The sequence below is a fragment of the Paramormyrops kingsleyae genome, chromosome 12 (genome assembly GCF_048594095.1).
Source record: "Paramormyrops kingsleyae isolate MSU_618 chromosome 12, PKINGS_0.4, whole genome shotgun sequence".
In the NCBI taxonomy this organism is placed as follows: domain Eukaryota; kingdom Metazoa; phylum Chordata; class Actinopteri; order Osteoglossiformes; family Mormyridae; genus Paramormyrops; species Paramormyrops kingsleyae.
This window is the reverse complement of record NC_132808.1, coordinates 26664550-26691529: the sequence shown is the minus strand read 5'-3', so window position 1 is coordinate 26691529 and position 26980 is coordinate 26664550. Positions and strand designations below refer to the sequence as shown.

At 52.5% G+C, this 26980-nt stretch overlaps 1 protein-coding gene across 3 annotated transcripts in view; it reads right to left on the bottom strand.

The window, feature by feature from the left end:
• Window positions 1–26980, bottom strand: part of LOC111852098 (zinc finger protein basonuclin-2) — a 72428-nt gene that overhangs the window by 12921 nt on the left and 32527 nt on the right. For all 3 annotated transcript variants that reach the window (XM_072697811.1, XM_072697812.1, XM_072697813.1), the window contains 2 exons: window positions 24614–24716; window positions 21689–21924 (listed from right to left, as the gene is read on the bottom strand). In XM_072697811.1, coding sequence (XP_072553912.1) covers window positions 21689–21924; window positions 24614–24716 — 339 coding nt within the window. The remainder of the gene's footprint in view (window positions 1–21688; window positions 21925–24613; window positions 24717–26980) is intronic.

Below are 26980 nucleotides of genomic sequence, written 5' to 3'. Positions count from 1 at the left end.
GAAAGTCACCGGTCACACTTATATACTCTAACCACATACTCTGGTCAGGATTCATCCATCCATCCATCCATCCTTCTAACTGCTTATCCTGGATAGGGTCATGAGAACTCCGAAATATCCTTGACATCGCGTCAGTATGGAAGGCCGTGACCCGAATGGATCGATGAGACGTGCCCGTTATAAACATATGCGGCACTGATAGAGATCTGTTTATGTCCAGCTCCTACATTTTTAATGACTGCCAGTAATGACTGTGTTATATTTACGCTGGGTTACGGCATCCCGCAGCGCGGGGTTGACCCTTCCTCGCCATCGGCCGAGGAGCCGGCCAGCACGGGCGAGGAGGAGGAGGAGAGGCAGGCAGGCTCTTTGCTCAATCTGATTACGGCCATTACGGACATGCTGCCAGGAAGACAGGAGCCCATTAGCCTGCCCCACCTTCCCAGCCTTTAACATATAACTGCGCCCCACCCCCCAGGCACCCGGTCAGAGCAGGGGGCTGGGGTGGGATGACTTGCGGTGAAGAGGAGACTGCTGTCCCTGTGTCACCCCCCGAGACGTCACGGTTCCTCATAACCAACAGAGCTGCCTCAGCGCCCACTGCAGATACTATGTCTCAGAGAGGCAGACGGTCACATTTTCCAGGCTCAGCCACTGCCTGGTTTGCGATGCTGAACAGGAACTGGGGTGATGTATACGAGACAGTCGCCCCTGAGCGCGTGTGTGTGCGTGTGCGTGTGGCTCAGTGCGGGGCCGGCTTCCAGGGCCACACATGCCAAACGCTGATTACTTACTGGAGAAATAAACATCATCAGCATGCACAGCTGCATTGTGGGAAGGAGCCGGCGTATCAAGGAAACCTCTAGACCATCAAAACACCAGGAAGCACTTTCATTTAAAACCACAATATGACGTGAAATAAAAGTCATTTGAAAGGGAAACCAGAATCAGATAGAAAGGAGATCCAAGGAGGTGGATGTTCAGGTCTGGAGTTAATGAAATGTGCGGACTGTGCGTTTAAACGGAGCCGCTGGGCCCATCCAGCCAGCGTGTCAGATTTCACCAGTGCCGGGAGTGCAGTTCCGGGCACTGTTCTCCAGTCCTTTTGTTGTGGGGAGAACCCACGCTGGAAGCAGAACCTGGAAGGCCAGGGTCTGCCTGCACATATCCACAGGGCGTTGAATTTAATCGAAAAAAGCACAGAAAAAAATTATGAAAAAGACATCCATCGCATTCCATACCATCCCATCGTGTCACATCCCATCCCATCCCATCCCATCCCATCCCAATACATCCCATTCCTCTGCAGTTTTATTTCTATTTGGCATCTCAGAGTTTCATTTGTGATTAGTGTCTCCTAAGTTGAAGTTCATGGTAATGCGGAGGTATCTTCTCATGCGGTATCGACACCCTGGCCCATGAGTTCATGGCAGAACCTGAAACAGGATCAGGCCGCAGGGATTCTGACCGCATGCTCTATGGTGCCGCTGATGCTGCCTTATCGATCCGAGTCCCGGCGGCCGGGGCCCCATCTCAGAATGTCCGGGGGGGCAGCGTGCTCACGGCACTCGGACAAGAGTCCGCTACAACGCAAACAGCCATACCAGAAAGTCAACAGACAAGGCGGCAATGCATCCTGGGTGTCAGGATTCTTCGCATTCCCTCTCAGGAGCGCTGATTTGATTTGGGACAAATGATCTAGTGGCAGGACCCTGCTGGCTGTCCAGTGAGCCTCAGGCTTGATGCGTCTCCGCACAAATTACAAGCTGAGAGAGCCGATGAATGTAATAAATATGGATTCATGTTCACACTTTCAGCACTAACAGGCTTCCTGTGACTGTGCCACTTTCGGCCTTGGAGACCCTCAGAAGCTCAGCGTGAAGTGGGGACTCCTCTGTGGCCGACCAGGGAGCATTAACACATAACCACTGCTGTGCCATCATTTGACCAGCAGGGCGGCGAAGTTTATCTGGGTCCCGGATGCTAATTGCCTTGTGAGGAAGATGAAGGGCAGCAGTGCAGGACGTAAACCCAGCAAGGGATTTCAGAGGAAGTTACACAGGATGGGAGATCATAAAGGCAACCAATCCGGATCTGTAAAGTTGGTCCGCACGCCCAGCCCATGGCAGAGACCCCAGGCAGACACTGAAGGTCTGTCACCATGAGTCAGAAGTGCCACCACGCTCTGCATGAAGTGAACGGTCTGAGAAAGGCTGAAAGAGTCCAAAGGCAGCAGGCACTACTCCTTGGCGATGAGTCACACCTCCAGATATCTGTGTGCATCGGGAGCCTTTCGCACATTTACAGGCACACAGGACCACAGGCTCTGCACCCCATCGATCTGCCCCAAGTGACACTGCGCTTTACATCACGATCAGAGTCGCGGAGTAAATGCAGCTCGTTCTGCTTGTATACAAGCGGCTGGGCCTGGTACTGACAACAACGCACCAGCGGATCTGAGGGACAAAGGAACATTGACACCTGTCCTGGGGAAGATGGCAGATGTGAGGCTCTGAGTCACGGTGCATCAGAGCACAGGGAGACTCGCCACCCTTATCAGACATATGGCTGAGTCACGGTGCGAAAGATCACAGGGAGACTAGCTGCCTTTATCAGACATACGGCTGTGAGTCATGGTGCGCAAGAGCACAGGGTGGCTCGCAATACTTATCGGATGTGAGGCCGAGAGTTGTGTTGCATAAGAGCACAGGGAGACTCTCCGCCCTTTATCAGACATACAGCTGTGAGTCACGGTGTGAAAGAGCACAGGGAGACTCTCCGCCGTCATCAGACATACGGCTGTGAGTCATGGTGCGAAAGAGCACAGGGAGACTCGCCGCCCTCATCAGACATACAGCTGAGAGTCACAGTGAGCAAGAGCACAGGGAGACTCGCCGCCCTCATCAGACATACAGCTGAGAGTCACAGTGAGCAAGAGCACAGAGCGGCTCACCACATTTATTGAATGCCTGGCTGTGAGTCGTGGTGCGTAAGGGCACAGGGTGGCTCTCCACATTGATCGGATGCACAGCTGTGGGGATCTGCTGGTCTCATCAGCTTGTGGAGTTGTTTTTAGATGTAACTGTTGAGTGTGCGATTTGTTTGTGATTTGTCTGTGGTTTGTCTCTGTTTTGTCTGATTTCTCTAGGATTAATCTACAATTGGTCTGATCTTTCTGACTTCTGTATGATTTGTCTGTAATTTGTCTGATTTCTTTATTTGTGATTCCTCTATGATACATTTCTGACTTTAGTCAGTATTTATCATCTCATCTCATGATTCCACACATAGCAGACAGCCAAAGTGACCAGCCAGTGCAGAGGACTGAACCCGCCTTCTCGTGACTTGGCTTTTTCACTTGTAATCACTACGACACAAATAACTGATGTCTTAGTGATACACTTCAGCTGTACAGGTTCTTCTTAAACACCCATCATCTGTGCATCGCACTTCCTTTGCCAGTCAGTGCCGTAAGTAGCACTGTTTTCCTGTTACATTTTACAGTCTGTCCTCTGAAAAGCCGACGTCCGGAGACACGGTGACCTTCCAGCTGCGGAAGCTTCCTTCTAGCCTCGTGTGATTCCAGAAGATGACAAAGAACATTCCAGTGGAGCCACAGTGTTACACAGTGACGCAGTGCAGAAAGAGCGTGTGGGGATTGTGTCACACAGACAGCACACACACTTAGGGCTTGGAGAAGGCGGGAAGGTCCTCCTAACCCTACATGGGAACCCGCTATACTCCGGATCCAAGCTACAATGCTGTTACAGATGGGCTCCCCCCACCATGGCAGATACTGCCCTGTTACACACCCCCAGGGGCAGTGGTATGACCACCATGCGTGACGGGGGGGGGGGGGAGGCACCAAGCAGCCTTGCCCGAGCAGAACAGTGATGCTGCTGGTCCAGCTTGCACTGTGCCTCACTACAAAGCTGGAATGGACTTCATGATGTCGTCCATCAGGCTTCCACTCGCTAATTAAAGTCTCTTTCTATTGCTTGAGTCAGACAGGGCTGTCCAGCTCAGGGACGGGCAAACACACACAAAGAGAGACAGAGCAAAGCCTGAGACAATGCAGACATGCACTCCGGAAAGTAATTAGCGACAAACGATCCTTCAGGCGCTCGATGGGGTGTTAATTAGGCAGTGCAGGAAATGCAGGACACACGGCTGCACTTGAGATAATTACGGAGCCTGGCACGGGCGACTGGCGCCTTTGCTTAGCAATTCGGCTGTTGTGAGCACACTGCCATCGCCACCCGGCCGCGCTGGGCACAGCGGCCTATATCCCAGAGCACCGAGACAGGCAGACCACGGAAAAGCCCTTGGGACCTTAGCCAGAAGCCACCAGAGAAGTTGCTTGCCGTGCCGCACTTGCAAGCCAGTCGTGCCTTTCTAACTGAAATTACCCGCCGTTCTGTCTCTTCGCACATTTAATCACCACTTGGGAATTTCCCAGTAAACGGTGCTTTTCCCGGGTGACCCAGTGGCACCCTGGGCTCGTCTGCCCTCTCCCACATGCTGTGGCTGGGACTCCTTGTGTGTGATGCCATATCTCCAGATGCTGGGGGCTCGACGTGATGCTGAGGGTCACAGCCCACATGTGAGAGGGCAGGCTTGGGATCCAAGGCCAGACCCACCACCAGGGGGCATACGACCCACCCTGTGCTCATTTGTGCCCGGCGGGCAGCAGGAAATTGATGAGGTTCTTTGACCAATGGCACTATCTGAGCACTCTAGCCGGGCCTGTCGTGGGAGGGCATTACATTATTGATGAAACACTGGCTATTAAGGTTCTGCCATTAGAGCTGCTGGAAAACAAGTGTGTGACAGCCGTGTCTGATGGAGACATCCTGTGCCTGGGATGAGCACAGGATCCCCAAGGAGGATCACATACAGGTACAAGGCCTGCGGGCGGATCTGGCCACGGGGCCCGGGATGAGCACATGATCCCCAAGGAGGATCACACTGGGGTATGAGGCCTGCGGACGGAACCGGCCACGGGGCCCGGGATAAGCACAAGATCCCCAAGGAGGATCACACAGGGGTATGAGGCCTGCGGGCGGATCCGGCCACGGGGCCCGGGATAAGCACAGGATCCCCAAGGAGGATCACACAGGGGTATGAGGCCTACGGACGGATCCGGCCACAGGGCCCGGGATGAGCACAGGATCCCCAAGGAGGATCACACGGGTATGAGGCCTGCAGTTGGATCTGACCACGGGGCCTGGGATAAGCACTAGATCTGTGCGGAGGACAGCGCACGGGCATGAGGGCTGCGGTCAGAACTGGCGTTTAACGCAGTGAGGTGCTGTTAGGGGTAAACAGGGCAGCTTGCACTGACAAAGTGGGACACCCTCAACCACGCTCTCCATCCAGGGTGAGAGTGTATTAGCGGACTCACAAAGCCCTGCACTCTGTCTCCTGTAAGCTGCAGTACTGTTTTGACAGTGATTTCACACTGAACACTGACAGCAGGCCAAACACTAACTGCTTAAATATTTGTTCTGAACAAGAAGAAACCTCTGAAGGCATCTCAGGGAACATGTTCTCTCCCTGGAGCCTGATCTCAGCCACGTGACCCGATAGTAAATCAGCTCCCAGCGTGATGCAGGCATGGAGCTACGGTAGAGAGTGAGTATGTGAGGGTCATACACACACGCACATGCAGAGACACACAGAGAAGACTCTTGGCCGGCACACAGCTGGCACAGGGGACCCTGAGTGATGGTGAGCTCTCAGGGCTGAGACCTGCCCTCCTTTTAATCTTCATATATTCAGTCATGGGGATGGGGAGGGGGGGGGGGGGGTGTTGGCTCGCTCTTCACTTTATATCACTTTTATGGCTGGGCTGCACTTTCTCACACGCAGGTGGGACGGTGCAGAGCAGAAAAGGGCTCCAGGCACATCACTTTCACAGAAATGCAGTCCCAGATGTGCGGGGGCATCTTCACATGAACCCCCCCCCCCCCTCACAGCGGCCCAGAATCCATCACTGTTCAGCCTCACACGGGATCCAGCCCGTCTGCAGATCGACGGAGGGATCATAGGGAAGTCGGGTCATACAGAGTTTAATCTGCGAGGTGGAAAGTGACCTAGCTGGTGATGAGGCTCGTTTATGTCACTAGGTTTGGATTCGGGCAGTGAGGCCACCGGAACGCCCTCTGTGGGGTGAACTTATGGGGACCATCTACCACTGTCAAATCCACCGTGCTTGGATTTGGGCTGTGTGACCTCCGGGCCGCCCTCTCTGGGGGGAGCTTGTCGGGTAGTGCCCCCGCCGTGAACACCGTGAGCGGGTTTGGATTTGGGCTGTGTGACCTCCGGGCCGCCCTCTCTGGGGGGAGCTTGTCGGGTAGTGCCCCCGCCGTGAACAACGTGAGCGGGTTTGGATTTGGGCTGTGATGCCGCCGGGCCGTCCTCTCTGGGGGGAGCTTGTTGGGTAGTGCCCCCGCTGTAAACACCGTGAGCGGGTTTGGATTTGGGCTGTGTGACCTCCGGGCCGCCCTCTCTGGGGGGAGCTTGTCGGGCAGTGCCCCCGCCGTGAACACCGTGAGCGGGTTTGGATTTGGGCTGTGAGGCCGCCGGGCCGCCCTCTCTGGGGGGAGCTTGTCGGGCAGTGCCCCCGCCGTGAACACCGTGAGCGGGTTTGGATTTGGGCTGTGAGGCCGCCGGGCCGCCCTCTCTGGGGGGAGCTTGTCGGGCAGTGCCCCCGCCGTGAACACCGTGAGCGGGTTTGGATTTGGGCTGTGAGGCCGCCGGGCCGCCCTCTCTGGGGGGAGCTTGTCGGGCAGTGCCCTTGCCCTGCTAGGCTGCTGCTCAGTAATCGTTATTCATGCTGGATCTGGCAGCCATGACGGTGTCTGACAGCGACGCGGCCTCAGACCGTGCCTCACGGACACGCACACATCTCGAGCTCCCTCTCCGTCTTCACTAACCCTCCTGGGCGCCGCACTCAGCCATGTTTAGCCGTGTTCTGCAGCAGCAATGACAGATCAGACTCCTCGTGAAGTGAGCTGGATTTTGAGGGTCGGTCCCAGCATGTTCAGTACTATGGTTTGCAGACAGACACACACATGCAGGTGCCAGCAGGAGGCAATACTGAGCCGTTACCTGGTGACAAGAGGCCAGCATGCAGGTGTGCAGGACATGCTGTGCATTTAAAACATGCTGGGGAAGAAAGCGTTTCTGAACACTGGGTCAGTCAGCTGTGGCCAGGATCGATTTGTGTTGCCTTAAGTGATTACCAGGGTCCCTCTGGAGTGGAACCTTGCGGACTGCTTTATTTATCTGTCTGTGCCAGCAGGGAGGAGCTGTGAGAAGCCCAGAGCTGTGTTGCTGGTCAACACCCTGTCACGTCTGACTCCTGCATGATCAAGAGCGAGGCGAAAGGAATGGGATGTGGGATGGACAGGGTGGTTGGGGTTTAATGAATGGGTGGGGCAAGTGGGATGGACAGGGTGGGAGTGGCTAATGGAGCGGGCGTGGTCAGTGGGTGGGCGTGGTTTACAGAGAGGACAGGGCAAGATGGATGGGTGGGGCAAGTGGGATGGACAAGGCGGGAGTGGCTAACGGAGTGGGCGTGGTCAGTGGGTGGGCGTGGTTTACAGAGAGGACAGGGCAAGATGGATGGGTGGGGCAAGTGGGATGGACAAGGCGGGAGTGGCTAACGGAGTGGGCGTGGTCAGTGGGTGGGCGTGGTTTACAGAGAGGGGAGGGCAAGATGGATGGGTGGGGTGAATGGAGCGGGCCGGGTGAGAGGGTTTGGTGGGGTTGTCAGGAGCATGAGCATCAGATGGAACATGACTGAACTCATTTTATAACAGGAAACGGCAAGAAGGACAGTGAAGCTCAGGCAACAAAGCTGAGAGTGAATCTACATAAACACTGAATGGTGGCACTAAATGGGTAAGACGTGCAGTAATTAGCTCTTTTCATTAAAAATGGTCTTGTTTTACTCCTAAAGTGAGCATTCCAGCTCACTTCCAGTGTCACGCCCAAGAAGTGCTGCAAATGTGTGCCTGCCTCTGAGGAGACAGATACAGCCCCTCCCACCTTCCATCATGCGGCCAGGCTCGGCACCGCGTGACTGTGAGATACAGCCCCACCCACCTTCCATCATGCGGCCAGGCTCGGCACCGCGTGACTGTGAGATACAGCCCCTCCCACCTTCCATCATGCGGCCAGGCTCGGCACCGCGTGACTGTGAGATACAGCCCCTCCCACCTTCCATCATGCGGCCAGGCTCGGCACCGCGTGACTGTGAGATACAGCCCCTCCCACCTTCCATCATGCGGCCAGGCTCGGCACCGCGTGACTGTGAGATACAGCCCCTCCCACCTTCCATCATGCGGCCAGGCTCGGCACCGCGTGACTGTGAGATACAGCCCCTCCCACCTTCCATCATGCGGCCAGGCTCGGCACCGCGTGACTGTGAGATACAGCCCCTCCCACCTTCCATCATGCGGCCAGGCTCGGCACCGCGTGACTGTGAGATACAGCCCCTCCCACCTTCCATCATGCGGCCAGGCTCGGCACCGCGTGACTGTGAGATACAGCCCCTCCCACCTTCCATCATGCGGCCAGGCTCGGCACCGCGTGACTGTGAGATACAGCCCCTCCCACCTTCCATCATGCCGCCAGGCTCGGCACCGCGTGACTGTGAGATACAGCCCCTCCCACCTTCCATCATGCGGCCAGGCTCGGCACCGCGTGACTGTGAGATACAGCCCCTCCCACCTTCCATCATGCCGCCAGGCTCGGCACCGCGTGACTGTGAGATACAGCCCCTCCCACCTTCCATCATGCCGCCAGGCTCGGCACCGCGTGACTGTGAGATACAGCCCCTCCCACCTTCCATCATGCCGCCAGGCTCGGCACCGCGTGACTGTGAGATACAGCCCCTCCCACCTTCCATCATGCCGCCAGGCTCGGCACCGCGTGACTGTGAGATACAGCCCCTCCCACCTTCCATCATGCGGCCAGGCTCGGCACCGCGTGACTGTGAGATACAGCCCCTCCCACCTTCCATCATGCGGCCAGGCTCGGCACCGCGTGACTGTGAGATACAGCCCCTCCCACCTTCCATCATGCCGCCAGGCTCGGCACCGCGTGACTGTGAGATACAGCCCCTCCCACCTTCCATCATGCCGCCAGGCTCGGCACCGCGTGACTGTGAGATACAGCCCCACCCACCTTCCATCATGCCGCCAGGCTCGGCACCGCGTGACTGTGAGTTACAGCCCCTCCCACCTTCCATCATGCGGCCAGGCTCGGCACCGCGTGACTGTGAGATACAGCCCCTCCCACCTTCCATCATGCCGCCAGGCTCGGCACCGCGTGACTGTGAGATACAGCCCCTCCCACCTTCCATCATGCCGCCAGGCTCGGCACCGCGTGACTGTGTGACTGACACAACTGACACCGTGTGACCACCTGCCCTGTTTCCTGATGGACAAAAAGCAGCACTGAGTGTTTTTACACCAATGTTTCATCTTAAAATGGGAAATAAAAAAGTAGTAAATGGCCAAATGAATTATGAAACACAATGCGCATTGACCAGCTAAACAAAAACAGCCCAAGAACCTGGGATTGAGAGCTGAGGGTCACAGCTTCAGCGACGTCTCGCCAGTGGTCTCTGTTTGATCCACAGTCAGACCCTCTCAGGTCTTACTGATGCCACAATGGCCAGCAGATGTGACAATGGAAATATGCAGGACAGACAAGAGCTGTACCCCATCAGAAGATCTCATACAAAGAAGTGATCACATGCAGAACAGCTAGTTATCATCAGTAATCACATGGATATGAACAGCTAGTCATCGGTGATCACAGGGATAAAAACAGCTAGTTATCAGTTATCCCTAGGGCTGTCACGGTCATGAAATTTTAACTGACGATTAATTGTCATAAAAATAATTGCGATTAACGATTTAATTGTCTTTTTCCTGTTCTTTGTATAAAGTGAACATATTCATAGTTTAATAATACGCATACACCTTGTGAAGAAACCCTGTTTATTCACTTTGAACCTTATATATAACATATAAAAAGGCAGAAACAGTCAGTAACCAGTAATAATTACCAAACCTATCATGACAATACAACAGTCAATATCCTTTTCACACATAACCGATCATGCTCATTACTGGCTAGGCAGATTCCGATTTCTTTTAAATCCTAGAGAACCTCATCCTTTAGTTGGTTGTATAAATTGGGGATTGCAGTTTTGGACACGTAAGTTTTGCCTGGTAATTCATATTGCTTGTCAAAGTTTTGCCTTGTTTCTATTGATCGCGCGACAATGCGTCACAGCTCGCAGTGATCAAAGTTCAACAAAATTCAACTTTGACCGCGGTGCTCGCACAAGCTCCGTGAGCGGCGCGCGGTACCGTTCTGGCGCTGCACTTGCGCTTTGCTCGGCGCAGCACGAAGCCGTCCTTGCGCCGCGCAAGCATTACGAAATAATGGATTTCAGAGCGCAGCGCAGTGCGCGCCGCGTTTGGTCTATGGAGCCGTTTACTCTGCTAGAGCGGGACGGTGCGCAGCTAAACAATAGCAGCGTACGGAAAACACGTCATTAATCAAACCAATCAAACGGGAGTAACCGAATGAGAAAAAGAAGATACAAGCACAAATCCAAAACTGTACTGCAAAGACTATTAAATATTGAGTAAAAACATTTCAATTTATAGGTATATAACGATTATGACAATTATCCAAAAAAATGATGGCGGTCAGCTCAAACTATCGCGATCAGGCAATTAATTGATAATTGCGACAGGTCTAGACTAGTTATCACATGAATATGAACAGCTAGTTATCATCGGTGATCACATGGATAAGAACAGTTATCATCTGTAATCACATGGATAAGAACAGCTAGTTATCAGTGAGCACATGGATAACAACAGCTAGTTATGAGTGACCACATGGACAGGATCAGCTACTTATCATAAGTGATCACGCATATAACAACAGCATTAGTAATCACATGGAGAAGAACAGCTAGTTATAAATAGTAATCACATGGATAAGAAGAGCTAGTTGTCATAAGTGACCACATGGATAAGAACAGCTAGTTATCATCAATGGTCACATGGATAAGAACAGCTAGTTATCATCAGTAACCAATGGATAAGAATGGCTCATTATCCTTAGTAGTCACACGGATAAGAACAGCTATTTATCATAAGTAATCACACAGATAAGAACAGCTAGTTTACATAAGTGATCACATGGATAAGAAAAGCTAGTTATCATCAGTAACCAACGGAAAAGAACAGGTAGTCATCATCAGTGATCATACAGATAAGAACTGCTAGTTATCGTCAGTAATCACACGGATAAGAAAAGCCAGTTATAAGTTACCACACGGAAGTGATCAGCTAGTTACCATGACTGATCGCCCTGGTAAGGAGACCAAAGTTGACCAAGATGCCCGCCCTTGTCACCACTGTTCTTCCTTCAGTCTGAGGTGTGCCCCCCAGCTCTCAGTACTGCTGGGAGCTCAGATCTCATACCCCCCCCCCCCACACCTCCCCATCTGCGTGCTCGTTACTGAGCACTGCTCCATGTTCGCACATAGCTCTGCAGATACCCGGCCGTGTCCTGCTTTCCGTAACTGCAGCTGAGCTGAAGCCAGACCAATTGGCTCAAGAAGCTGCCTCATTCTGAGGAGAGGGCAGGGCCCGCTTCACCTGCGTGACAGACTGGCCCGTTTAATAAAGGCAGCCATGCACAACGGCGGAGGAGAAGCCTCATCAAGAGGAAGACGCAGAAAGAGCCCGGGGAGACAGGCAGAGCTTTCAGAAGCTGCACCTGAGAAAGGGAGAGAGCCCTATAATTGGGTCGAGCTGCACACTAGGCTTTCAGGTGAATTTCATAAACTCTGCCTGCTCTGGAGGAGTGCAAGCAGTCCACACTCACGCTAGATAATGTGAGAATGCTGGCTTCTGCTGCCCCATGCTACTGGCAGCGAATCAAAAGCTTCCCACAGGAGTCTCCCCACTCTGGTGGGAGAAGGACCAGAACCTGGACGGATTTGCCCGCTCACTCGCCAGCCCCGAGGGTCCGTGCCAGACTGTCTCAGGTCAGAACCCACACAGATCTGCCCTCTCACTCGCCAGCCCCGAGGGTCCGTGCCGGACTGTCTCTCAGGTCAGAACCCACACGGATCTGCCCTCTCACTCGCCTGCCCCGAGGGTCCCTGCCAGACTGTCTCAGGTCAGAACCCACACGGATCTGCCTTCTTACTTGGTAGCCCCGAGGGTCCCTGCTGGACTGTCTCTCAGACCAGAACCCGCACAGGTCTGAACTATTACTTGCTAGCCTCGAGAGTCCATGCTGGACTCTCTTTCAGGCCAGAACCCATATGGATCTCGCCAGCCCCAAGGGTCCGTGCCAGACTCTCTCAGGCTAAAACCCACACGGACCTGCCCTCTCACTTGCAAGCCCAGAAGGTTTGTGCTGGACTGCCTCTCAATCCAGAATCCACAAAGATCTGCCCAGAGGATCCGTGCCGAAAACCCAAAACCCCAGTCCTACATGGGAGCACTTCGGTCCTGCTGAAAAAGCCCTGCTATGAAACAGCAAGCACACTCCCTAACATGCTGAGTGACTTGGCCCTGGCATTCAGCCACAGGCCACATGTACAGCAGAAAAGGACAGACTGGGTTCATCCCAATGGAGGACCTGGGCCTCACTTATAAGTGACCTGGCAGTGATTGGCTGTGACAGTGCTGGAGTCCATGGATAAATCGATGAAGGGAAGATCACACACTGACGCCCTCCATAGGAGATCGGTGGCTCCTAGATATTGCCGGGTGCATTGACCTTGAAGGAAACTCCATTTCCTTTACAGATCACAACGATCCAATGACAACAATTTCTAGATCACAAGCACTTTACTCCCAGAGCAGCACAGGATATAACAATTTCAATAAAGGCAGAGAACAGAGAACCCGCATCTCTTCAGAGAAGCCTAATTAAAACGGGTCCCACAGTCTTAGAGACATTAGATCCGAGCGATAAATGGAAATCCAAAAAGGACAAATCCCACTTTCACTTCACTAATGAGAAACTGGTTTCAGCCACAGGACAGGGGGTACGTGTTCGAACTTTAGGCAGAGACAGAGACACAAAGACACAGAGCAAAATACAAAACGCCTCTGATTAATGTGCTGAAGCAAGACAGTTTGGAGCAACAGTCATTAACAGAGGGTCTGCTTCAGAGAGGGAGGGGGCCACCAGGGAGAGGAAGTGAATTAAAGCTGCCTCCCCAATAAAGCCGGAGGCCTGCTTTCTGGGCTTTGAAGTCAATTCATCTTTGGGGGGGGGGGGGGGCTGGGGGGGAGAGGAGGAGCGAGGTGGGGGTGTCTGCCAGGTCAGGCCGGTCCCTCCCTCCCAGCTAGTATGGAATACGGTCACTGATTTTCACACTGCTAGTGTGGCTTCAACATGCATCTCGTAGGGACATGAGGGGTTTTTTCTCTCACCCTGGGGCTCTTTATGTTTTAAGCACAATGAGGTACAAAGACGCCAGGAGCTGAGGAAGGAGTGTGACTCCTCCATGTTTACCCAGTCCTTTGTATTCCTTTATTAATATCTGTGCTGTATGGATGGTAATGCAGGCCTTACACAGACACACACTGCTGCCATCGCTCTCTAACAGAGAGCACACAGCCTCTTCCCATATGGATGGTAATGCAGGCCTTACACACAGACACACACTGTCACCGTCACTCTCTAACAAAGAGCGCACAGCCGCTTCCCGTCCAGATGATAACATAGGCCTTACGCGCCTGCTCTTTAACACATTGTACATAGCGGCTTCACACTGCTGCTCGTAGCTGAGCTCTGTGGCTGACGCCCCTGAACATGCTACAGGCGACCCGTCACCCTCCTCGAGGAAGCTTCCGGGCAGTGCCCAGGTGCAAACTGCCTCTTACTGTCATTTAACGCGCGCTGAGTGCTCTTACGCCAAACCCTCAGCTTGGCGCTGCCTGGGAAACTCGCCACTATTCCAGCAAGAGGAGTCTTTTCCCCAGCCCTTGATGTTTTTAGCACATGTGCATGCTCACCGTGGTCTGCCCGCTGATGCCCCCTGGACAGCGGCACGGGCATGAGCCCGGTGTGGGCGCCGGGCAGCACACACTGCTGTCTCTGTATTCCAGAGCGACCAAACCTTGGCAGAGAGGAGATTCGTGCCACTTTGCGGCTCTGCTGGTGTCACAGGTGCAATAAAACATCTAAAATAAGCCGCCCCCGGCCTCGCTCACCTGCGTCTGCATCCAGAGTTACACTTCACCTCCGTCATGGGTGGAGAACCTGCTAACATCTGCTAATATCTGCCTTCCTCACTTCCAACTGGGCCTGCTTAACTCGCATCCACCCCCGTGTTGGCTGTCATTTTGTCGGGCGGGGGGGGGGGGGGGGGGGGGGGCAGCCCTTCTGAGACTCAGACCCTGGAGCAGCTGGTGAGAATGGCAGCGGGGGGGTCGGGGGGGTTCACCTTGATTCAGTGGCCCTTTGATGTGCCTGGAGCAGCAGCTACAGCCCAGAGCAAAGCGTAAGCCTTAAAACAAAAAAATCCACCCTGACATCCTGAAATCATAACCATATGAAGACGAATTCCACATAAAAAAAAACATTTCGTTCTGTGGGTTTCATGGATGAGGCATTATCCTGTAATAACGTAAAACAGGTTTTATGATAATACAGGTTTGTGCGTGCATGTGCAAATGTGTGTGTGTGTGTGCGCGTTTCTGTGTGTTTGTGCCTGTGTTTGTGTGTGGTGTGCTTGTGTGTGTTTGTGCCTGTGTTTGTGTGTGTGCGCGCGTGCGCTTGTGTTTCTGTGTGGTGTGCTTGTGTGTGTGTGTGTGTGTGTGATGTTCACCTCCAAAATGTTCAACGATACCTAAAATGGAAGTTTTTCAGAAGAAGGCAGTACGATTCCTAAAATAAAGCAGGCAGAGGTGCAGAAATACGGCCAGACTGGACGCGGGGTGGATTCTGGGATCTGCAATGGGAGTTCCAGGGACACGGGGAACATCACACGCTCAGCGATAAAACGAGCCTTCTCGTGCTTTTCTGATGTGCACACCAGCAGCAGGACAGACACAACACCCAGGCATTATGGGAAACAGCTGGGGCTCTATTAACTATCAAGATACTTGCAAAAGTCTTAGGCAGTTAAAGGAATTGTTTAAAGCTACTGACCTGAGTAGTAAGTGTATATTTGCCCAGAATAAAAAACTCAATCTAACATTAGAACATACTGTATGCAAATTAAAAGTAAGACAGTAGAAATTAATCAAGAATTATCTGAATTCTCTGGAAAGCCACTGATATCTTGTTTGACGGCTAGAAAAGCTTCTGTTCTCAAAGCTTCTCCTCAGATGCACCTCAGCCATTCTGTGCATTTGTTACAGTTCACAAACAACTAAATAAATTTTCTTAATTACCTAAATAACTCAATGCAATATTGATTGATACACTAGGGCGACTTTAGGAGGGGTTTTCAAAGGGTTGAACAGTTTTATCAAAATAAGATCATGGCCTTATACCAACATGAAGATCTTTTAAACATAATTTTCTTTGACTGCCTAAGACTTTTGCACAGCACTGTAGGAATGTTGTTCCCCAAAGCGAAGAGGACGGGCTTCTGCAAAGCAAGCAGGCGTCGCTATTCAGACCCATCAGGGACTCTCAGAGTGTAAACGTTCACGTAGTTCTTGTGAGAACTGAGAGAATCTGTGAACATTATAAAGTGCTACGCAGCGTGAATCAGCTGCCAGGGCATCCTGGGCTTTCCCTCATCGCCATAATCCCATGATTCAGAGGCGCTGAGATGCCTTCTGGACATAGGGGAGCCACAGTGAAGCCATCATCCTCTGGATCATTCACGGTAAACATGCTGTAAAACACTGTCCTTCAGACAGGGGGCGCTGTTGAGTACTGTAAAACACTATCCTTCAGACAGGGGGCGCTGTTGAGTCCCTGGTTTGCTACAGCGCCACCCCTCTTCCTACACTTCTTCAATCTGCCAGCATTCCCTCCGCGTCATTGCGCCTCAGATCACCATGTCTCAAACCCGCGGTCCAGGACTCCTCCGGACAACCCGGGCCGCTCTCCTGCTGGCAGACAGCAGCTCGCTGGGATGAAAAGGCTCCATTGTGCATGCACGCAGCTCCTGCTAACTCCTGGTCGTCCCAGGGGATGTGGAGAGGGGCCCGCTGCTCTGGCCGGCATTCCAGAGCCAAGACTGAGTCAGGAAAACCGCATCTCAGGAAAACAGAAGGGAAGCGCGATGTTCTACAAGGACAAAACATGAGTGGGAATGTGGCTGCGGCCGGCTGCACACGCCGGCTCTCGCCACTGGGCCCCCCTCCTGGCACGCCGGGCCGCCAATGCGAATCCCATCTGGCCGGACGGCCGGTGGACGGGGAAGGAAGAGCCGCATCTGGTCTCCATTGCTCTAGGATCCTCGCTCCAGTTTACTGACCAAACTGGAAACACACTGGGGAAGGGTGGGGGGGGGGTTCTGTGCGGGGGAACGTGGGTCCTCTCCATCTCCGCACAGTTTAATTGGGATCTTACATGAGAAAGAGTTTAGGCGACAGCTGGGCCTGCCCGTGGCTGGTGCTTCACACTCACTGCTTAAATAATCATCATCGAAACAGGGCCGCATGCAGAGGGGGGTGGTTAGGGTATCACTCTGATCTGCTTCAAATGAAGATGCACACGACTCCCACGGATCAGGCTTTGCACTCCGAGCTTCACACACGGCCTTTACTCACACCAGTCGAGTGATGGGAGTGCGGAAAGACGAGATGATTCACCTGAGGTTGGCAAGGGTGATTAGTTTGGTCTGGAATACTGCGCACGGGGCAGACGGGAGCCGTTAGCATGTTAGCCTCTGGTGTGTTCGTGATGACCAAGGCCTGCAGAATGATGGCTAGTTGGGCTGATTTTCTTTGATGAGTTACCAAAAGAATGGAGGAAGCCCTGGTCTTTGGCTATAGAGAGAGGCCTCTGCTTACGTCTGCCAGGCTCAGGAGGTCGACCCAGATGTGCTCCAGCTGTTCACTCCAGCCCTGTTTATGCATGGAGGAGCAACATCATTTTCTCTGTGGAGCTCTGCGGCCAAGCCCTGCCCAGTAACCCCATACCCCACAGTCTGCAAGGAGGCTCAGTCCAAAGCCCTGCCCACTAACCCCGCAGTCTGTAAGGAGGCTCACCCCTAAGCCCTGCCCACTAAACCCATACCCCACAGTCTGTAAGGAGGCTCACTCCCAAGCCCCGTCCACTAAGCCCATATCCCACAGTCTGTAAGGAGGCTCACTCCTAAGCCCCACCCACTAAGCCCATACCCCACAGTCTGTAAGGAGGCTCACTCCTAAGCCCCGCCCACTAAGCCCATACCCCACAGTCTGTAAGGAGGCTCACTCCTAAGCCCCGCCCACTAAGCCCATACCCCACAGTCTGTAAGGAGGCTCACTCCTAAGCCCCGCCCACTAAGCCCATACCCCACAGTCTGTAAGGAGGCTCACTCCTAAGCCCCGCCCACTAAGCCCATACCCCACAGTCTGTAAGGAGGCTCACTCCTAAGCCCCGCCCACTAAGCCCATACCCCACAGTCTGTAAGGAGGCTCACTCCTAAGCCCCGCCCACTAAGCCCATACCCCACAGTCTGTAAGGAGGCTCACTCCTAAGCCCCGCCCACTAAACCCATACCCCACAGTCTGTAAGGAGGCTCACTCCTAAGCCCCGCCCACTAAGCCCATACCCCACAGTCTGTAAGGAGGCTCACTCCTAAGCCCCATCCACTAAGCCCATACCCCACAGTCTGTAAGGAGGCTCACTCCTAAGCCCCGCCCACTAAGCCCATACCCCACAGTCTGTAAGGAGGCTCACTCCTAAGCCCCGTCTACTAAGCCCATACCCCACAGTCTGTAAGGAGGCTCACTCCTAAGCCCCGCCCACTAAGCCCATACCCCACAGTCTGTAAGGAGGCTCACTCCTAAGCCCCACCCACTAAGCCCATACCCCACAGTCTGTAAGGAGGCTCACTCCTATGCCCCGCCCACTAAGCCCATACCCCACAGTCTGTAAGGAGGCTCACTCCTAAGCCCCGCCCACTAAACCCATACCCCACAGTCTGTAAGGAGGCTCACTCCTAAGCCCCGCCCACTAAACCCATACCCCACAGTCTGTAAGGAGGCTCACTCCCAAGCCCCGTCCACTAAGCCCATATCCCACAGTCTGTAAGGAGGCTCACTCCTAAGCCCCGCCCACTAAACCCATACCCCACAGTCTGTAAGGAGGCTCACTCCCAGGCCCCACCCACTAAGCCCCCCAGTTTGAAAGGAGACTCCATACCCCATTAACTCGACTACTTTTAATAAGTATGGGCATCATGCACACAATGGGATTCTCTGCTCCTCCTCCAAACCCAGAAAGTACAAACAATTTAAGAACTAGTCATTAATGATTCTGCCTTCTGGCTGCTTCTGTAGGACTAAGCTAAACAATGAGACACAAATACTTCCAAATGGTAAGCTAAGGCAGAGTGTTACGAGATAACAGCGCTTACGGTGGTGTGTGGTTTCAGACGCACTGGGGGTGTGCAGTAGCGGCGTGTACGGAATCAGCATGAAGGAGGAGTGCTGGCCAGGGTTATCGCAGAAATATGTGTTCCAAGCAGCTCGACAGCTACTGCTCACTTATTCTATTGATTTTTTACATAGACTCCAGCAGCCTATTAAAATTTGAGATTGATGGACGCACTTGTTCTGCTTCCAGAACGAGTTTCCTCAGCTTCCGCGCGTGGTTTGGCCATGAAACTGTGCTGATCTGCCACGTGAGGCTCGCTGTCACGGCCACACTCATGTACCGGAACACAGCGTGAATGTACCGCGATTGTGGCTGGAAGAGTTTCCTGAGCTTCACATAAAGGGCGCGATCACGGAAGGAGACAGCTTCAGTCGCTCGTTACTCGGAAACAGAATGGCGACTCACAGGCACCGCTGAAGGCCCCCCACAGGTCCGCCGGGGAACAGCCCACCCCATTTACGGCGGCGAGGCACGGCTCAGGAGCGGTAATGGCTGCGTTAGGGCCTCCCAGCGAGCGCCTGAGATGCGTGATGGGCGCCGTCACCGGGGGAAGCCCTGCAGACTTATCCGCTGTGACAGGTACACGCTACCTGAGAGACAGCTGGAGCGCAGGAGGATTAGCTATAAGCCAGTCGTTAACAGCTGTAACCCACGGCTGAGCATGGCATGGCTGCCACAAATGGTAGGATTCAAATTTGGGGTTACTCAAGCACAAACGAGGCCTGTCATCGGGAGGACAGGCAGGCGGGGGGGAACGCTTAGTGGGACGGTGACGAGGAGGGAGAGGTGGAGGGAGAAGTAGGGCCGTCAATCAGCTAATGAAACAAAATGTAGGAAATCAATGGACCGATCAATCAAGCAAGATGAAACTTGCGGATTCTGTTTTTACACATCCAAAGCTGGCTGGGCTGGACACCAATTGGACAAAATCGGCCAGGTTGGACACCAAAGAGACCAAGCTGGCTAGGTTGGACACCAAAGAGACACAGCCAGCCAGGTTGGACGCCAAAGAGACCAAGCTGGCCAGATGGACACCAAGACCTTCAGATGAACATGACTTCACAGACATAGGCCTTGGGAGCCATTCTCTCCTTCCTCCCAGGGTCTGTCCCCCCTGATGATGGGAGGCTGTTTGTCGGAGCTGTGATCCTGTTAAACCCGACTGTCTCCCAGAGCCTTTTTGGGAATATTCATGACTTGGCAGCTCAGGAGCACAGGGCCCCTCCTCCATCACCATGGGCGATCTGTGACCTGTCAGTGCGCCATGCCGTGCCGCCAATGCTAATGGTCGGATAGGAAGATGAGCCGGCAAACAGGAAGAAGGTGACTGACAAGTAAACAAAGTGGAGAAGGGAGCAGGACTCCGGCAAGGCACGGGGATTAATTAGCGGCATTACCACCGGCTCGTTATCCAATGTACATCGATCGAATACCTTTGCCACGCTGTGGCATATTTTTCCCACACAGCCCTTGAATATGTCATCTCTGACATGTAGTGAAGTATGAAGATGAGACAGCTGCTCTGAGGAGCATCAATCGGGTGAACGATCCCATACCGACATGAGTAACGGCTAGTTAGTGGGGGCTAGTTGAGTGGTGACTAGTTAGCAGGTTTGAACATTAGCAGGTTTTAGCATAAGCAGGGGCTAGTTAGCAGGTTTCAGTGAGGCAGCTAGTTAGCGTGTTTCACCGAGAGAGGCAGCTAGTTGGCATGTTTCAGTGTGGCGGCTAGTTAGTGTGTTTCAGTGAGAGATGGGGGCAAGTTGGCGTGTTTCACCGAGAGAGGTGGCTAATTAGCGTGTTTCACCGCGAGAGGCGGCTAGTTAGCGTGTCTCAGCGAGAGAGGCAGCTAGTTAGCGTGTCTCAGCGAGAGAGGCGGCTAGTTAGCGTGTCTCAGCGAGAGAGGCAGCTAGTTAGCGTATCTCAGCGAGAGAGGCGGCTAGTTAGCGTGTCTCAGCGAGAGAGGCAGCTAGTTAGCGTGTCTCAGCGAGAGGGGCGGCTAGTTAGCGTGTCTCAGCGAGAGGGGCGGCTAGTTAGCGTGTCTCAGCGAGAGGGGCGGCTAGTTAGCGTGTCTCAGCGAGAGGGGCGGCTAGTTAGCGTGTCTCAGCGAGAGGGGCGGCTAGTTAGCGTGTCTCAGCGAGAGGGGCGGCTAGTTAGCGTGTCTCAGCGAGAGGGGCGGCTAGTTAGCGTGTCTCAGCGAGAGAGGTGGCAGGTTTCACTTTAGAGGGAAAACCTCCATGACAAGGGCAGAAAGTAAAACTGAGACACATTAGTAATAAAAGGAAACCTGACTCCTTGCTTATAGACATGTGAAATCAGAGGCTTTAATGAAGTGATAAGGGATTTTATTGTGCTATGCCCAACAAAGACATGAACATGTGACTCGGTCATGTGATCCACCGCACCCATGCGCATACACAGGATATGGATTAAGTGTCTTAGGCCTGGCCTCCCAAAAACCCTCTCTGAGGCTGCAACATCCTGCTGCCGCCAATTGATTTTAATGTAACGAGGGAAAGATAAATTCAGTGGAATGCGATTACTGGGAACTACTGGGTGTACTGGTGTAAAAAATCTATGTAGATTGGAGAGGACGTGCGATCATGCTTGGAGGGGACCCCAACGTGGTGGGGGCCTGTACTGTAAATGCTGCTCCCCCCTCAGCGCCCGGCTCTGCCAACACGTCGCCAAAAAAAAGCACGTCACGAGCAACACGCTCACAACACAGCGCTACCCACAAGCGCAGCACAGCCACGCCATGCTGCTTCTGCCAGAGACAGAAAGGAGAAACCGGCAGGGCCCTGATTAGGCAGCGGCTCTGATTCCCGACGGCCGACTGCGCAGGGCCCCTCATTACTGCGGATTTACCATCCATCCATCCATCCATCCATTAGTAGGACACGTGGCTGGCACAATCACAGACATTTTGGAAGCATAAAGAGGATGTGGCACTTTGGCAGGGCCGCTCAGAGACCACGTCCTGGGGTTTGTTAATGCTACACAGCTTTTTGGGATGACCCTTGCCCCCCCCCCGAATCACACGGCAGCGCCCCCTCCCTGCCATTGGGCTCACCTGCAGGATGTAGCCTCGCACGTAGTCGCGCAGCGTCCAGCCCAGGCCGTGCAGGATGTGCAGCACCTCCTCCTGCTTCAGTACGCTGAAGAGCCGGTCCAGCAGAATCTTCAGGCGGACCGGCACCGCCTGTGTGCCGTACAGCATCAGGCTGCTGATGTCGAAGACCACGTTGGACTGCACGATCTCCACCTGCGTCGGATGGTACAGGTGCTGCGTGCTCAGCTTGTCCAGCGCTGGGGGGGGGGGGGGGGGGGAGACACAGGCACACTTTTAAAGACCCCCTCCCAAAGCTGGTGGCTCCCCTACAGTGACCTGTTGTTTCCATGTCACTTTCTCAACTTCTCAGGCTTCATTTATGTTATTTTGCAGAATGTTACAAAAATTACATTCAAACCTCAGTATAAACAGAACGAAATTGCTGGAATTTTCTGGGAAAGGAATACGAAGAATGTGGCCGAGTGTGACACAGAGGTCAAAGAGCAGGCCCCGCGCTTTCACACAGGCTGAATCAACTCCCATCAAACTTCTGCGATCTAATTCCAAGAGCAACACGCCGATAACACACACACACCACTAACACATACTACTAACACACACACACCACTAACACATACTAATAACACACACACCGATAACGCACACACTGGTGACACGCCTGCAGATAAAAGCGTCAGATTAACATGCTGGTCTGCCGGTTCCCTCCCTCCGCAGCGTCTGGGTGACACCTGTGTTTGCCGGCTCTGATCCCATGCCGGCTTTTCCGATGACGAGCTTTTGGCCTGACAGCGGATCCTTTCAGACACACAGGGTGTAATAAAAATGAAGAAGTGTGTGTCAGCGTGTCGGAATCACAAAGAGGGCGTGCTGGACCAGGCCGACAGTCAGCGGGGATCCGCAGCGGTCGCTAGTTGCCCCCCCCCCTCCCGTACGGCCAAACAGGTGTTTTCTTTTATCGCCCCCTCCCTCTGTCCTTTCGTGTCCCAGCAGTTCACTTGGGGGCGGGGCAGGAGGGATGTGTAAGGACGAAGCTCTTTAACTCTTCAGCCACAAGCAGAGGCGTAGCTGCCTTTGCGTTCCCTGCTAACCAGGCTTTGTGAGAGTGTCCTTGGGCAATGAAATAAATAAAATGGCTCGACTGATTTTCTGCTTAAACACTTATGGATTTCATATTTCTCCAACCAGGAGAGGAACAGATAAAAATTTCAGGCAATAAAAATATGTCAAAATGACTTAAGAAGCTTCTTTCATTCTGGGGAATTTGTGTTCTTTTTCTGTAATCCACCTTTGTGGTGGTCGAGTGGCACTTTGATGAATGTTTCCGTGGCAACAAGGCTGGGATCTCAGCAGAGGTTTGACCAGGGCTGCTTTAGCACAGCCGTCCCATCACCCAGCACCCCGGGGGTGTCTCTGAAAGCTCCACTCTGGACGGTGCCCAAGATGACAGGATATGACGAGGATGTGAGGAGCAGGGCAGGCCCTGCTGGCAGTGCCAGGGGTCACGCTGGGGGCCCCGGAATGGTGCTGTGAGGAGCAGCACCCAGGGACTGAGCACCAGCACGGAGTGGGACTGAAACACGGAGGAGGACTCGCAAAAATGAGACCGGGGAAGTGAAAGAGAGAATAAGCAGGAAGAAAAGATGCAGGATATTATTATGTGAATACGTCTGCACAAGAAAGTCAACTGTGTCTCTTTAAGGAAAAGATTCTAAAACCTTTACCCTAGACAGAGGAAAAGGATCCAGGGTAATTGGCGTTTGAGTCAGGGAGAGGAGAGGATGATGTTTCTACATGGAAAGGCGGTGATAGCCATCCACACTTTCATCAGGTACCAGAGGTCCTGTAAGATTACCACTAAAGACTTTGGGTTAGGTTTGAAAATATATGGCACTAAAAATACAAAATTACATTTATTTAATCCCCAGAATCAAAACCTTAGAAGCAGAGCGCAGAAACAGCAGACAGATGGATATTGCTGAATATGAGACTAAAGAAGTATTTTATTAGGCCCTCTGATGTGATGATGATCGGTGATTCACAGATTGGGCAGAAATACTGACCTTGTGAGATGTGTCACTACAGCTGAGGGCTGAATCAAAACCTGCGTTTGATCTGGCAACCCACTCTGATTTCCACTAGACCATTTACTTTAGTGACTGTTCTTCAGGCGCTGCTCATTTTACCCAAACGCACGCAGGAGGCCATACTTCACACACTCAGGTCACTGTCACAGGATGTGCATTTGCTTATTCACTGCATCGCTGTAAATGATCTCTATAAATAAGGATTTTCTTCTATTTATGTATGTAAAAAAACAAAAGTAAAACCAAAACTGGAGAAGCTATGCAGTGGCACGTCACAGACATGCAAACTGTCAGACACACACACACACACACACAACCAATGTGCGCACACACATGCACACAAGGGCAAGATGACAAGTTTTACCGACAGCTTGAGGGAGGTGGGGCTTCTCTAGCTACAACCGCTACTGTCTATATATATATTACATTGTATACACATGTGTAATGTACTAACAGAACTTACTCGAACAAACAGTAATGATGGTGGGCATCGGTGATCAGGATTTTATGGGTCAAGGGTACATGCAGTAAGGATAGAGGTAAGGGTATAGGATACATACAGTGAGGATAGAGGTATGGATATAGGATACATACAGTGAGGATAGAGGTAAACCTGTATGGCACATACAGTGAGGATAGAAATAAAGGTGTAGTGTATATGTAGTAAGGATAGAGGTAAACATGTTGGGTACATGCAGTGAGGATAGAAGTAAAGGTACAGGGTACATACAGTAAGGATAGATATTAGGGTATAAGGTGCATGCAGTGAGGATAGAGGTAAGGGTACAGGGCACATACAGTGACGGTAGAGGTAAGGGTGTAGGGTGTGTCACATGCTCACCATGGGCCACCCAGCCGTGCTTGCACTGGTCGCACATGCGGAGGTTAATCTTGCCGGGCTGGAAACACTCGCATGTACAGTTCACCAGCGTGCAGCGGATGGCCTGTAGAACAAGGATCAAAGGAAGGGCGGTGAGTGCCATGCTTCAGGCGGAAAATAGCACCCCCTGTAGCACAGACAGAAGGAAATGCAACAGAAGAGCTGCAGCCTACATAAGAATTATGCTGCGTTCCATTTACCTCAGAGGTTGGAACTCGGAATGACGTCACATACGAACCAAACGCGTTCCAGTACAAGTCGGAAAGCCATTTAGCAATACCAGGGACCCATATCAATAAGCAGGATTTTGATTTAATTGTTAGCCATTGTTAGCAATATCAGTTGATAACACATTACGCGCGGTGCTTTACGTATAAAACTCTGTAGCAACACATCCACTGATAAGTTGGACGGTACAGTGTGTGCAACTGATTTAATGAAGCGTAAATAAGAAGTAGTGCTTAAACAGTATAAAACTACAACTTTCCCTTCTGTTGATAAAGGGCGCAGCCATCTTGGATTCTGAACTCGGATATTTCTCGGATGTCTGAGAAACGGGAGTGTGCATGTCGTCACTTCCGGCTTCAGTACTCGGAAACCGAGTTCCGGCAGCAAACGGAATGCACTATTACAACATTTCTGTACTGATTATAGGGCTCTAGTCATTTCAGGGAGTCCATCAGCCCTGTGTTATCATGTACACACACATATACTCTGAGGGGGTTGCGTTAAGCCAAGATAAAATCCTGATTAAAGTCCCTTGGAAAACTACACACATCACAAACCACCCACCAAAATCCTCTCAGTACTGCATGCCGCTGCACAAGAGAACCCACCAGTAAGCAGCTGCCTCTGCCTCAATGCGTCAAACTGTAGCAGTGAAACAAAAGTGCGAGTGCTGACCATACGACTCCAGGTACCCAGTGTTCAGTGCTCTGAGTACTAAGTAACAGCACAGCTCTTTAAAAAAACCGTTTTAATGTAAAATTGTACGTTACAATCCCAGCCCACCGCACACTCACAGATGGGGTTGCTAACAATTACGGAGGATCACAAGCACTGTCGAGCCTAGTGTACTATCACCAATCAATGTAATCTCAGGGGTTTGAGACCGCCAGGGGTATAGCAGCAGCGGGCAGACCAGGAGGACCCAGCCACACTGCACCCTGAGGCCAGGATCAAGTCCAGGAATAACAACCGGACTGAACCAGCTCCAGCGAGGAGACAAGTAAATAAGTGTGAGGCTGATTATTAATGAATGAAAATGGAATTCAGGCTTGGCTATGGCGACTGGGGCCGACCACCAAGAAAAGGAATATATTACAGCAGGATGACAGGGGGAATCTTTCCAGGAGAACATCTCCCCTAAAACACCAGCACAATGGGCCGATAGTCTGAAAAGGTGAATATTAAAAGAGTAAAGGGAAATGTTAGCCCGCCGCTCTCAGCACACAATGAAAGGATAAAAGCCATCGTAAGGGAGATGCAGTCCCTCCACGGCACAGCGCAATGGAAACAAGCTGTCTTATGTGGAGAAATGTTAGTCCAGTTAGCTGTAGCATAGTATAGAGTAGCCCCATTAGCCTCAGCATGGCATAGTCCCGTTAGCCATAGCAAAGTATAGTGTACCCATTAGCCTCAGCATGGCATAGTCCCGATAACCATAGTATAGTGTAGCCCGGTTAGCCTCAGCGTGGCATAGTCCCGTTAACCATAGTATAGTGTAGCCCCATTAGCCTCAGCGTGGCATAGTCCCGTTAACCATAGTATAGTGTAGCCCGGTTAGCCTCAGCGTGGCATAGTCCCGTTAGCCACAGCACAGTATAGTGTAGCCCGGTTAGCCTCAACGTGGCATAGTCCCGTTAGCCACAGCACAGTATAGTGTAGCCCGGTTAGCCTCAACGTGGCATAGTCCCGTTAGCCACAGCACAGTATAGTGTAGCCCGGTTAGCCTCAGCGTGGCATAGTCCCCTTAGCCACAGCATAGTATAGTGTAGCCCGGTTAGCCTCAGCGTGGCATAGTCCCGTTAGCCACAGCATAGTATAGTGTAGCCCGGTTAGCCTCAGTGTGGCATAGTCCCGTTAGCCACAGCATAGTATAGTGTATCCCGGTTAGCCTCAACGTGGCATAGTCCCGTTAACCACAGCATAGTGTAGTGTAGCCCGGTTAGCCTCAGTGTGGCATAGTCCCGTTAACCACAGCATAGTATTGTGTATCCCGGTTAGCCTCAGCGTGGCATAGTCCCGTTAGCCACAGCATAGTGTAGTGTAGCCCGGTTAGCCTCAGTGTGGCATAGTCCCGTTAACCACAGCATAGTGTAGTGTAGC